Source organism: Neophocaena asiaeorientalis, unplaced genomic scaffold (assembly GCF_003031525.2).
Source record: "Neophocaena asiaeorientalis asiaeorientalis breed wild unplaced genomic scaffold, Neophocaena_asiaeorientalis_V1.1 scaffold322, whole genome shotgun sequence".
In the NCBI taxonomy this organism is placed as follows: domain Eukaryota; kingdom Metazoa; phylum Chordata; class Mammalia; order Artiodactyla; family Phocoenidae; genus Neophocaena; species Neophocaena asiaeorientalis.
The window spans coordinates 2,795,988-2,808,075 of NW_020185329.1; the positions used below are offsets into that span (position 1 = coordinate 2,795,988).

At 38.0% G+C, this 12,088-nt stretch overlaps 1 protein-coding gene across 5 annotated transcripts in view; it reads right to left on the minus strand.

The window, feature by feature from the left end:
* Positions 1 to 12,088, minus strand: part of PIAS2 (protein inhibitor of activated STAT 2) — a 71,064-nt gene that overhangs the window by 40,452 nt on the left and 18,524 nt on the right. For all 5 annotated transcript variants that reach the window (XR_003001763.1, XR_003001764.1, XM_024734686.1 and 2 more), the window contains exons 4-5: positions 6,707 to 6,757; positions 6,491 to 6,581 (exon numbers count right to left, since the gene is read on the minus strand). Coding sequence is in view for 3 of the 5 variants with exons in the window: in XM_024734686.1 (XP_024590454.1) it covers positions 6,491 to 6,581; positions 6,707 to 6,757 (142 nt within the window). In the remaining 2 variants the exon portion in view is untranslated. The remainder of the gene's footprint in view (positions 1 to 6,490; positions 6,582 to 6,706; positions 6,758 to 12,088) is intronic.

Consider the following 12,088-nt stretch of genomic DNA (forward strand, 5'->3'; position numbering starts at 1 on the left):
GGGGGGGGGCCCAAACAGGGGGGGGCCCCCGCACCCAAAAAAAAAAAAAAAAAAAAAAAAAAAGAAATATGCACCTTGGTAACAATGAGATACAGTTTTGGTGGTATCACACGGCAGAGCCTAGGAAAACAGTCTTTCACACTAGGGAACACCTTTCGCTGCCTTGTAGGAGGTAGGATAGTAATTTTTTTTTTTTTTTTTTTTTTTTTTGCGGTATGCGGGCCTCTCACTGTTGTGGCCTCTCCCATTGCAGAGCACAGGCTCCGGACGCGCAGGCTCAGCGGCCATGGCTCACGGGCACAGCCGCTCCGCGGCATGTGGGATCTTTCTGGACCGGGGCACGAACCCGTGCCCCCTGCATCGGCAGGCAGACTCTCAACCACTGCGCCACCAGGGAAGCCCGGATAGTAATTATTAAGTGTGAATTCCCATGATAACGTGTAACCTACAATGTGCAACAAGACTTTGAAAATCATTGAGAACTGTCTGAGCAGAGGAATAGAAGACAAAGAGAAGAACGTAAATAACTTTCATTACACTATGGAAAAGGGAAATTGTGTGTGTGTGTGTGTGTGTGTGTGTGTGTGTGTGTGTGTAGAGGAGGATTATGCCCATCTAAAGTTGTTCAAGTGAAATAAAACAAAGAAGCAAACTCATAAGAAAGTCCTCTTATAAAGACTAGGAAATTGGTTCAATGAGCAACACACACAAGGAATATCAACACCAGTATCTGGGTAATTGTGAATGAAACCTTTGTTTTGCCTGTTTGGGGCCTGAAAGACTAGTCTGTCTTCTGGTATGTCCACTAGTATGTAAACCAAATAAAAATAATGGCACAGGGTGTGCCAAAATGATAAAAACTCATGAACTAGTTAGACAGTAAACTCTGTAAATTGGAATTTGAGAAACCCAGCAACAATGCTGTTAGTTAATTTGACAGAAGAGACCAATAGAAGGGAAGAGAATAAACGAGCATATAAGAATGAGGTGTTACTCCATCCAAAAACAACAGAATACACATATTTCTCAAGTGCCCATGGAACATTCTCCAGGATAGATCATATCTTGGGTCACAAATCAAGCCTTGGTAAATTTAAGAAAATTGAAATTGTATCAAGTATCTTTTCTGACCACAACACCATGAGACTAGATATCAATTACAGGAAAAGATCTGTAAAATATACAAACACATGGAGGCTAAACAATACACTACTTAATAATGAAGTGATCACTGAAGAAATCAAAGAGGAAATAAAAAAATACCTAGAAACAAATGACAATGGAGACACAACGACCCAAAACCTATGGGATGCAGCAAAAGCAGTTCTAAGGGGGAAGTTTATAGCAATACAAGCCCACCTTAAGAAGCAGGAAACATCTCGAATGAACAACCTAACCTTGCACCTCAAGCAATTAGAGAAAGAAGAACAAAAAAACCCCAAAGCTAGCAGAAGGAAAGAAATCATAAAAATCAGATCAGAAATAAATGAAAAAGAAATGAAGGAAACGATAGCAAAGATCAATAAAACTAAAAGCTGGTTCTTTGAGAAGATAAACAAAATAGATAAACCACTAGCCAGACTCATCAAGAAAAAAAGGGAGAAGACTCAAATCAATAGAATTAGAAATGAAAAAGGAGAAGTAACAACTGACACTGCAGAAATAAAAAAAATCATGAGAGATTACTACAAGCAACTCTATGCCAATAAAATGGACAATCTGGAAGAAATGGACAAATTCTTAGAAATGCACAATCCCACTACTGGGCATATACCCTGAGAAAACCAAAATTCAAAAAGAGTCATGTACCATATTTACTATTTTACTTTGTATTATAAAAATGTTCAAACATACACAAGAGTAGAAAGAACAGTAAAGTACCCACCAAACCACTTCAATAACCAACATGTTGCCAAACTTGTTTCATTTGCCTCTCGCCCAACCCGAGCCCACCCCAAAATATATACCCGCCTCCCAAAATACATACCCCACACATACACACATTTATTTTTGCCCGAGTATTTAAATGCAAGTTCTAGACATGCCATTTGACCCATACTTTTATATGCATCTTTAAAAGACCTTAAAAAAAAACAAAACAGTATCACGATCTTAATTTAACCATAACTTAAAAAAATTATCTAATATCTACTTTATATTCCAATTTCTCAACCGCCTCAGAGATGTCTTTTATCTTTTTATTACTGAAACTTTCAAACCTATAGAAACATACGGAAAAAAGTATAACAAATTCCCATATACCTATCATCCAATTCAATAATTTACTTATAAGCAGTCTTTACCCCCATCTCAGATTATTATATAAGGTATCCCAGACACATTACTTTACCCACACATAGTTTGGTATATATGATGTCCTTTTACAGTTTGAATCGGAATCCAAACCTGACCCTCACAGTGTGCTCAGTTGTTTCTGAAGTCTCCTTTATTCTATATTAAAGAATAATTTTTATTCTCTGCCACCCCCTGCCTCCAAGTCTACTCCTTTTCCAATGCTGTCGTTGAAGACCCCAGGGCTTCTGACCTGAAGAATGACCTCTTCTTCTGTATTAGACAGACTGCTTCCTCACAGTATGAAAGTATGATACTCCCATGTTTTAAGCTGGTAATTAGTTGTACAGGCTTGACCAAACTCAGGTTCAAATTTTCAGGCACAAAAACTACATAAGGAATGTTATGTTCTTCCTATTGTACCACATCATGAGGCACAGAATATCCGTTTGCCCCATTTTCAGTGATGTAAAGGTTGATCAGTTCAGCTGATGTAGGCCTGATCCTTCCACTAGAAAGTTCCGCATCCAGCTTTGACCTAATGGTTTTAGTATCCATTGATGATGGTTACCAAGATCCATTATATGATTACGGATTACAAAAAAAGTTTTTAAATCCATTCTTCCTTTTGCTTTTATTAGTTGAAATCTTTGCATAAAGAACTTGACCACAGCAACATCTGTTACTCTGAAATCAAAGATTCTCTCCCTTAACCAGTTTTTAGAGTAATGAGTTGATGTAACCTCCAAAGGTTTATTTTAGCATAATTATAAACTCATTTATATATTTGATAATTTTGAGTCCACTTAAGTATTATTTTTTTAGATGCCAATATTATCCCATCTTAGGCCAAGGGAATCTCTTCAAATTGGTGTGTGTGTGTGTTTCAAAAGAAGAATATATTGACTTTACTTCAGGCCAGATTTACTGTGAGGCAGACCGTCGGTGTAACTAATATATGCAGGAAGAAAATAATATATCAGCAAAAAGAAATCCACAAACTCAGAGAATACATTGAGATAATGGCACTAGTATTAATAAGTCTCCTGCTGCACCGAGAGGAAATAGTTAGGAGATCTTTTTCAGCTGAACTGTAAGCACACATTCTCTCCACTCTTTGGAATCTTTCCAAGAAATACTACCCCATGTCAACCCACCTCCACACCCCAACCTTACAGCTCCACATTAATTTCTCAAAATCTGTTTAAAAGGAAAAATAATTCAGCCTCTCAAAATAACTCTCCAAGCAAAGAATTTTTCTCTCCTCTACCCTTAAAAGCATGTAATTTTCTCATTTGGCTGTCAGTGTGTATGCTTGCAGTGCTTGAGTCAAAGGTGGAGGTGTGGGGAAGATTCTCAGAGGCAGTTTCACTTGTGTCTGTCCACTCTGCACTTATCGTTCTACAAGTCCTGCTATGAACTGCTTACTGTCATCTCTGTATCAAGGGATTGGAAAAATCAAGGGATAAAGATGTCTTATAAAACTCAGCATCTTGATGTGGGTAAAACAGCACATAAACTGCTTTCATCACTATTTGACCCTTAAGAATCCAGGGACACATTGCTATTATCAAGGTAACACCATTTCCCATTCAGTTTACTCTTTGTTCATCATGGATCCATAATGACTGCATACTACAATAAGGTCATACACGTAGACACTTGTTCCCAGACACAAATTCGAATTTATTCAGAGCTCTAATGGGAAATCCCATGACTTACTCCTCCAGGATCTGTTGTATGATAAACCAGGATCATGGGCAAGGACCACATGTCGAATTTCTTTGTGGCCTGTTGATGCTTCTTACAATTGGAACAAAGTCCCTGAAGATCTCCACGGTGGTGAAGAGCTCACTTCTTCTCAGGCAGCAGTACACTCACATGATTCTCATAAATCTGCTGCATGCTAGTAAAGGCTCCATATTACATTATCCCAAACAACAGCAATTGTGGATCAAGGGGAGGTCTGAGCAGTTTTTCATCAGTTGCATGTAAATTTATGTCAACTGTTCCACAGGAGTTCACAGGGCTGAAGACGAAAAACCTGGGAAAGACTGGCATCTGGTCTTTGGGATGGTCCTATTAGGGTCAGGCAAGCTCACCCTTGCCCCCATCATCACCCCATTGCCTTCTGTTTGTGAAATCTGTTTTGAAATCCTTTGTCCTAATGCTCACCTTTCTTCATCTCCCTCACAAGTGCTCCTGGAGCCACTGCCGGACTCTGGCTCCAGAGGTGAGTGCAAGACTCATCAGACAAAGGGTGTTTCACGTAGTAGCTGATGTGTTCACAAACAGCCTAGTATAAGTACTCAACGGTTAGTTAGTGCTTTTGGTAAGAAAGCAGCAGTGACTGAGTGTCCCAGAGGAAGTGCTCAACTGCCTAATTTCTTCTCTCTCAAAAGTCCTGGAAGAATGACAAATTCAGAGCTCTCCAGAGTGGTGCTGCAGATCTCACAGATGGAAATATTACAGCAAAAATACTGGTCCACCTGGAAAATGGTGTGTGTACACACCTGTCACTATCACATTTTCTGAAGCAATGCCAGAGTTTAGGTAGAGCCTCACACATTTCAGACACGACCCCCCAGCACCGGCACATATAATACTGGATAGATCTTCAAGGTGGGTCTATAGACAGCAAGAAGATCATCATAATTAGATATTTCTAAGGAGAATGAGAGAGTTAAATAGCAATAAAAGTCAAAGGTCAAAAGAAATCTTAGCCCATCATCAACAAAGAAAATTGGATATGAAAAGCAATGGAAAATGTGCTATCATTCCAAAACCCCAGGTTTCCTTTGCTACACATCTGGCCACCCAGTGGCATCCTTCAGCTCCAAGTAAGGCTGCTTCTTCCCTTGGTTTAGATCGTTATATGATCCATCCAGATAAAAGACAGCTCCTGAGATATGTTGTTGCTTATGGCCAGAAACCCAAGAGACAAAATGTCTCACTGGGGTTTGAACGTGCACAAGGCCATGTAAGCATTCCTCCCCACCATAACTGCTCAGCCTCTGAAATTTCCCCTTTCATCCCCAGAAAACTCTCTTTCATGATTTCAGCCACACAGACATCTTTCAGAAAGAGTAGGCAGTCGTACAGTATTGCTCAAGCCCTATAAAATGCATGAAACACGTTATTTCTCAGGTCTCTAAATCCACAGGCTACACATGAGAGAAATGAGACTCGTGACAACCAAGAAGTCACATCTTTGACTGGCAGGGTCAGCCTTGGCCATTGACCATCTTCACTTTGGGCTTCAACTACAACCACTTGGCCCTGGTACAGCCTGCTCACAGCTGTTGCGCATATACTTATTCCAGAGACAAGTCTTGTGCCCAGCAGGGATGCTAAACAGCTGCCCCATCTCTATCTCAACAGTCACATGGTATCTGCTTTACTGAAATGGCAGCTTAACATAACGGTGGAATCACTGTTCTCACAGCACTTCTGCAGTTAAGATACATATCCACTCTGTAGGGCTTGAAAAACAGGCCATGCTCTACTACTATTGTGATTAAGGCTTTACTTCCACACAGCTGTACCAAATTAGTAACTAGTCCAAACCTCAGTGGAGACAGATAAATAGTCCTGTTCAACAATTGTTATATTAAGATTTGACTAACAGGATTTGAAGAGTCTGGAGCTATCTAACAGGTCAGAAGCAGGCTATACACACTGAGAGTGAGTGTGTGTGTGTGTATCTCCCAGGTGCTGAAGCCCATATACTACATCACTGCTTAAACAATAGGCTGTCAACCAAATATCACTGCATCCATCCCCCAAGTGTGCACCATCAAGGCTCAAGCTCAGAATCCTTAATCTCCATGTCCAGTCGCTCTCAGCAGCCTCTAACTTTCATCATCTCATCCATGGCTGAGGCCCAGCTCATTCAGACATCACTACAACACGCTGCCCTACATATGCAGGTCCTGCCCTGCTACTATGCCATTTGATATGATCTGAAGAGTCTTTCACAGCTTCCTCGCTTCCTGGCACAAGATGCTTCAAGCTCATCTTTTCCATCTCCCCCAAACCTGGAATCAGCCACTTCCCCAAGGAGCCATGAATCTCTCTAGTGGAAAACAGTATTTAATGCTGGGACTGTTCATTGGTACTAAGTGATCACTATTTCTAGGCCTTGTTAGTATTTATAATAAACTTACATACAAAAGCCTGTGAATAAAAAGCAACTTACAGGCAAAGGAAACAGCTTCCCATTTACTTTTATACAGAGACTATTGGGATAGTTATCTTCTTGAGGGCAACTCGTCTCTGCCAGGCAAAGTCTGCATTAAAGAAAAAAATACTCTTAAATAGTGTACTCAAACATGCTTATGTATTTACAAATTCAGGACTATATACATATAGTTACAAGTATAAAATTAAAGTAACAAGAAAATTTCAAACTCACCTCAACTGAACTTGGACTGTATAATCTCTCCTACCACCTGGCAAAAAATCCCTGTTGGAAAGAGAAAAAAATCGGGTTAAGAAAACACAACTAGAATTCACAGAAACATTCTCAACAGAAAAAAGCATTATTGGTATTTTTACTCTTAGTCCTTAAAAAATGAACACTACCTTACCAATAGCACAAGACTTAATTAAAACACTGTAGTTATGACAGCCCTCATTTGCTTAACATTTAGTCTTGTCTTTATGGCAATTTTAAAGTATTTTCAATTCATGGGAACTTTCGCAATACAATTTTTATTTCAACAGACAACAGACTTGGTTAACAGGAAAAGGAGCATGGTTCTGAAAGAGTTTAATAAATTAATTTGTTTACTTACAGTGGCTCTGAAGCCTTGGCTGAGCATTCTAATCACTTGCAAATTTTGTTTTAATACACAGGCCCACTCATCAGACATTCTTATTGGTTCTGAAGCACAGTCTGAGCATTAGTAGTTTATACAACTACTCAGGTGATTCTAATAAAGAACTAGGATGGAGAACTGGTGTCTAGAGCCTCAGAACCTCTATACCCCAGCAACTTCATAACTATGTACGAGCCTCAGAACCTCTATACCCCAGCAACTTCATAACTATGTACCCGAATAAGGAAACAGAATCTCTTAAAATTTCTAGATGAGAACCTAACAGAGTCCCATGTGAAATATCTCTGGGATGGAACCTCCTAAACACTTGCCACTCAAAATGGAGTCCACAATGAAGCAGCATTGTAACTGCTTGGGAGCTTCTTAGTTAGAAATGCAGAATCTCAGGCTCCACTCCAAAACTACAGAATTAGAATCTGAATTTTAGTAAGATTCCCAAAGTGACATGTATTCACTTTACAGTTTAAGAAATCTTCTCCTTAGCCATTATCATAAATCCTGGACTGTGTCAGAGAGAAGATCATTAGAGATTAGTCCTGTCTTGAGAGTACATATAGCCCTCCATCTTGTTCCAACGTGCTTCTACTGCTTCCAATTCTCTATGTTCACTGGAAGGCAGTAAAGCACAGTAGTGATCAGCCTGAGTTCCATAGTCCCAAACTGTATGACCTTGGACAAATTACCTAACCTTTCTGTGCCTCAGTTACATCTGTTAAAGATGGAAAATTACTGCATTGACTTCATGAAGTTGTTGTGACAAACGTGTTAATACTACATGTGAAGTGCCTGGATATAAGAAGTGCTCAACGAGTGTGAGCAGCTGGCTGCTATTATTGTTAACTGTTTCTCTTGCCAGTAGTAGCTTCCACATTTCTCAAATGCCTATTCAAAATATCCTAGACAACACTGACCTCTTGAGAGTAACTCATATCATTCTGCTCATTAAAATCAAGAAACACTGCAAAGTCTGGGTGCTGGAGCATCAAAGACAAATAAGACATAATATTTGCTCTCAAAGGTCTCATATGCTAGTAAGTAACAAATATATACAACTAAAAGAATATGTGGTAAGTGTTACAGTACATTATGAAAACTAAGTGTTACAGAAAAGAGGGAAATTCAATTTTGTCTTGAAAGTTCAAGGCAGTTACCACAATCAGTCCAAACAAATTAGAAAACAGGGTTTGTACAGCAGTGGTTCTATTTCCACGTAGAGAGACACACTTCCATCAGTAACAGTGTCTTCACTAGTAGGGTGATTCTCAACAGAAGGAAAGGTGAGTATCAACCAGAGATACATGGCAGAAACTTGTTAGGTTGGGAACATAATTTTCAAAAAGAGAAAAGACAAAAGATGAACCTAGAAAGATAAATGGGAGAACGTTATAAAGGGTTTTGAATAGCTCACTAAGGATTTATACTTTATTCCAGTAAGGGAAATTAACATAAACTGGGAAATGCAATGTGTTACAGATCTTCACAAATGTGACAAGTAATGACTAAGCATCTTCTGACATTCATTTTCTGCCAGTCACTGCTCTAGGAACTTTCACATGTTGAACTCATTTATCAGATATAAAGGCATTTACTATATGCCAGGCACTGTGACAGGCTCTGAGAATATAAAAATGAGTAAGAGATGTTGAATTTACAAACTTCTTAGTGAAACCAAGTAGTCAAATAAATGCTTTAATAGAAAATAAGTACATGGGAGTAGTATAGAGAGAGACAAATGATGAATTTGGGGAAATGTAAAAGGCATCACAGAAGAGGGAAGACTTGAACTGGCCCTTAAAACATGACTCACGTTTGCCAAACAGAGTAAGGAGGAAGAGAATATGCAAAGATGCACAGCTATGAAAGTCCAGCTAGAGTATAGGCTGCTAAAGAAGAGTGACAGGAGATGAGATGATTAAAAAAAAGTTTAGTAGATCCTACAGAGGCCACTTCTCCAAAGTCGAGAAACAAAACTAACCTACCACATACATAAAAATACAAAGAGCAACTTAGACAAAATGAGATGGCAGAGGAACATTTTCCAGATGAAGGAACGAGATAAAACTCCAGAAGAAAAACTACATGAAGCAGAGACAGGCAATCTACCCAAGAAAGAGTAATGATCGCAAGATGATCGAAGAATTTGGGAGAAGAATGGATGCACAGGGTGAGAAGTTAGAAGTTTTTAACAGAGTTAGAAAATATAATGAACAACCAGAGATGAAGAATATAATAATTGAAATAAAAATATACTAGAAGGAATCAACAACAGACTAAATGATACAGAGGAATGGATCAGTGGGCTGGAAGACAGTAGCAGAAATCACTGCCACTGAACAGAAAAAAGAATGAAAAGAAATGAGGATAGTTTAAGAGACCTCTGGGACATCAAAAATCACTAATAATTCACATTATAGGGGCCCCCAAAGGGAGAAGAGAAAGAGAAAGGGCCTGAGAACATATCTGAAGACGTAACAGCTGAAAACTTCCTTAACATGGAAAAGGAAGGAAAAATAAACAAATGGGACCTAATCAAATATAAAAGCTTTTACAAAGCAAAGTAAACCATCCACAAAACAAAAAGACAATGTACGGAATGGCAGAAAATATTTGCAGATGATATGACTGATAAGGAATCAATATCCAACATTTATAAACAGCTCATACAACTCAACATCAAAAAAAACCCGATTAAAAAATGAACAGAACCGAACAGACATTTTTCCAAAAAGGAAATGCAGATGGCCAACAACATTGTTAATCATCAGAGAAATGTAAGTCAAAACTACAATGAGGTATCACCTCACATGAGTCAGAAGGGCTATCATCAAAAAGTCTACAAATAACAAACAAATGCTGGAGAAGGTGTGGAAGAAAAGGAACCCTGCTACACTGTTGGTGGGAATGCAAATTGGTGCAGCCACTATGGAGTACAGTGTGGAGGTTCCCTTAAAAACTAGAGTTACCATATGATCCAGCAATCCCACTCCCAGGCATATATCCAGGAGACAAACACTCTTAATTCAAAAAGATACATGCACCCCAACGTTCACAGCAGCACTACGATAGTCAAGACATGGAAGCAACCTAAGTGTCCATCAACAGATGAATGGATAAAGAAGATACAGATACACAAAGACACACACACAAACACAATGGAGAATTACTCAGCCATAAAAAGAATAAAATATTGTCATTTTCAGCAACATGGGTGGACCAAGAGATTATCATACTAAGTGAAGTAAGTCAGACAGAGAAAGACAAATATTATATACCACTTATATGTGGAATCTAAAAAAAATAACACAAATGAACTTATTTACAAAACAGAAAACAAACTCACAGACACAGAAAACAGACTTACGGTTTTCAAAAGGGAAAGAGGGCTGGGGTAGGGATAAATTAAGAGTATGGGATTAAAAGATACCACCATATATATAAAATAGATAATAAGGATTTACAGTACAGCACATGGAACTATATTCAATATCTTGTAACAATCTATAATGGAAAAGAATCTATAAAATATACATATAGGGCTTCCCTGGTGGCGCAGTGGTTGAGAGTCCGTCTGCCAATGCAGGGGACACGGGTTCATGCCCCGGTCCGGGAAGAATAAAGACTGTAGTTTAGTTAATAGTATTACACCAAGGTTAATTTCTTGGTTTTGATAACTGCACTTATAATTATGCAACATGGTAATATTAAAGGAACTGGCTGAAGAGTATTATCTACTACTTTCACACCTTTTCTATAAACCTAAGATTACTTCAAAGTAAAAAGTTTTTTTTTTAATCTTGGGAGACATAAAAGTCAAAATAATACATGTCTGAATACTGAAAAACAACTGAGAAAATTTCAATATAGGGTAGACACTTTTATATTAAAGAATTATTAATTTTTTAGTGTGATTACATTAAAAATTAGAGATGTATCTTGAGGTATTTCTGGGTGAAATTACACGATGTCTGCAATTTCCTTTAAAATATTTCAGGAAAAAAGTTGAGGAGTGGTCACATACAGATTCCAAAATGTTGATAATTATTAAACCTAGGTAATGGGTACCAAACTGTTACTTCTGCTTCTTAGGAAGGAGATTTTTTACTATTTGATTACCCAACTCTGAAAAGGTTGGAGTTTGCATGCACATGTGTATGTGTGTTTTGTCTTCTTTGCTGGTAGGATCACAAATAGCCTTACTTTTATGGTTAATTTTTTTTTAATTTTTATTGTGGTCAAATATTCATAAGATAAAATTTATCATGTTAACCATCTTAAAGTGTATAGTTCCATGGCTTTAAGTACATTCACATTATACCATCACCACCATCCATCTGCAGAACATGATTAAAATTTTTAATTGAAAATAATTATTTAAATTTTAGTCATTCTTTTTTTTGACTAGTTAATACATTCACATAGTTCAAATAGATACAAAAAAGGATATAAAGTGAAGAGACTCCCCCAATTCCGACCCCGGCCACCTGATTCCCTCCTCCAGAGGCAGCTTATCATATCTGTCCAGACATATTTTATGCACTTACGCAAATTACACACACACACCTTTTTAAGGCAAATGGTACATATTATTCACAATTCCATGCTGAGTAAATAATCTCCTTCCTTCAAAGGCCCACCCAACACCCTAAAGAAGCTTTCCCAGACCACCAACGTTAATAGTAATCTTCTCCTATAAATCAGCTCTTATTTATCATTACTGAATTGGCTCTTTTCATGCTGGCTCTTGCAATGCCAACAATCATTTTAGGTATATGAGCTAGTTCACTAGCGAGACTGCAAGCAACTTGTAGAAAAGAGGCATGTCATACAATACAGTGTTTTGTACCTAATAAACACTTAGTAAATGTTCTCAAGCAAGGAATCATCAATGAATAACAAACAAAACTTAATAATAATGATATGGCTTGGATATAAAATATAATTTTTCATTTATCCTA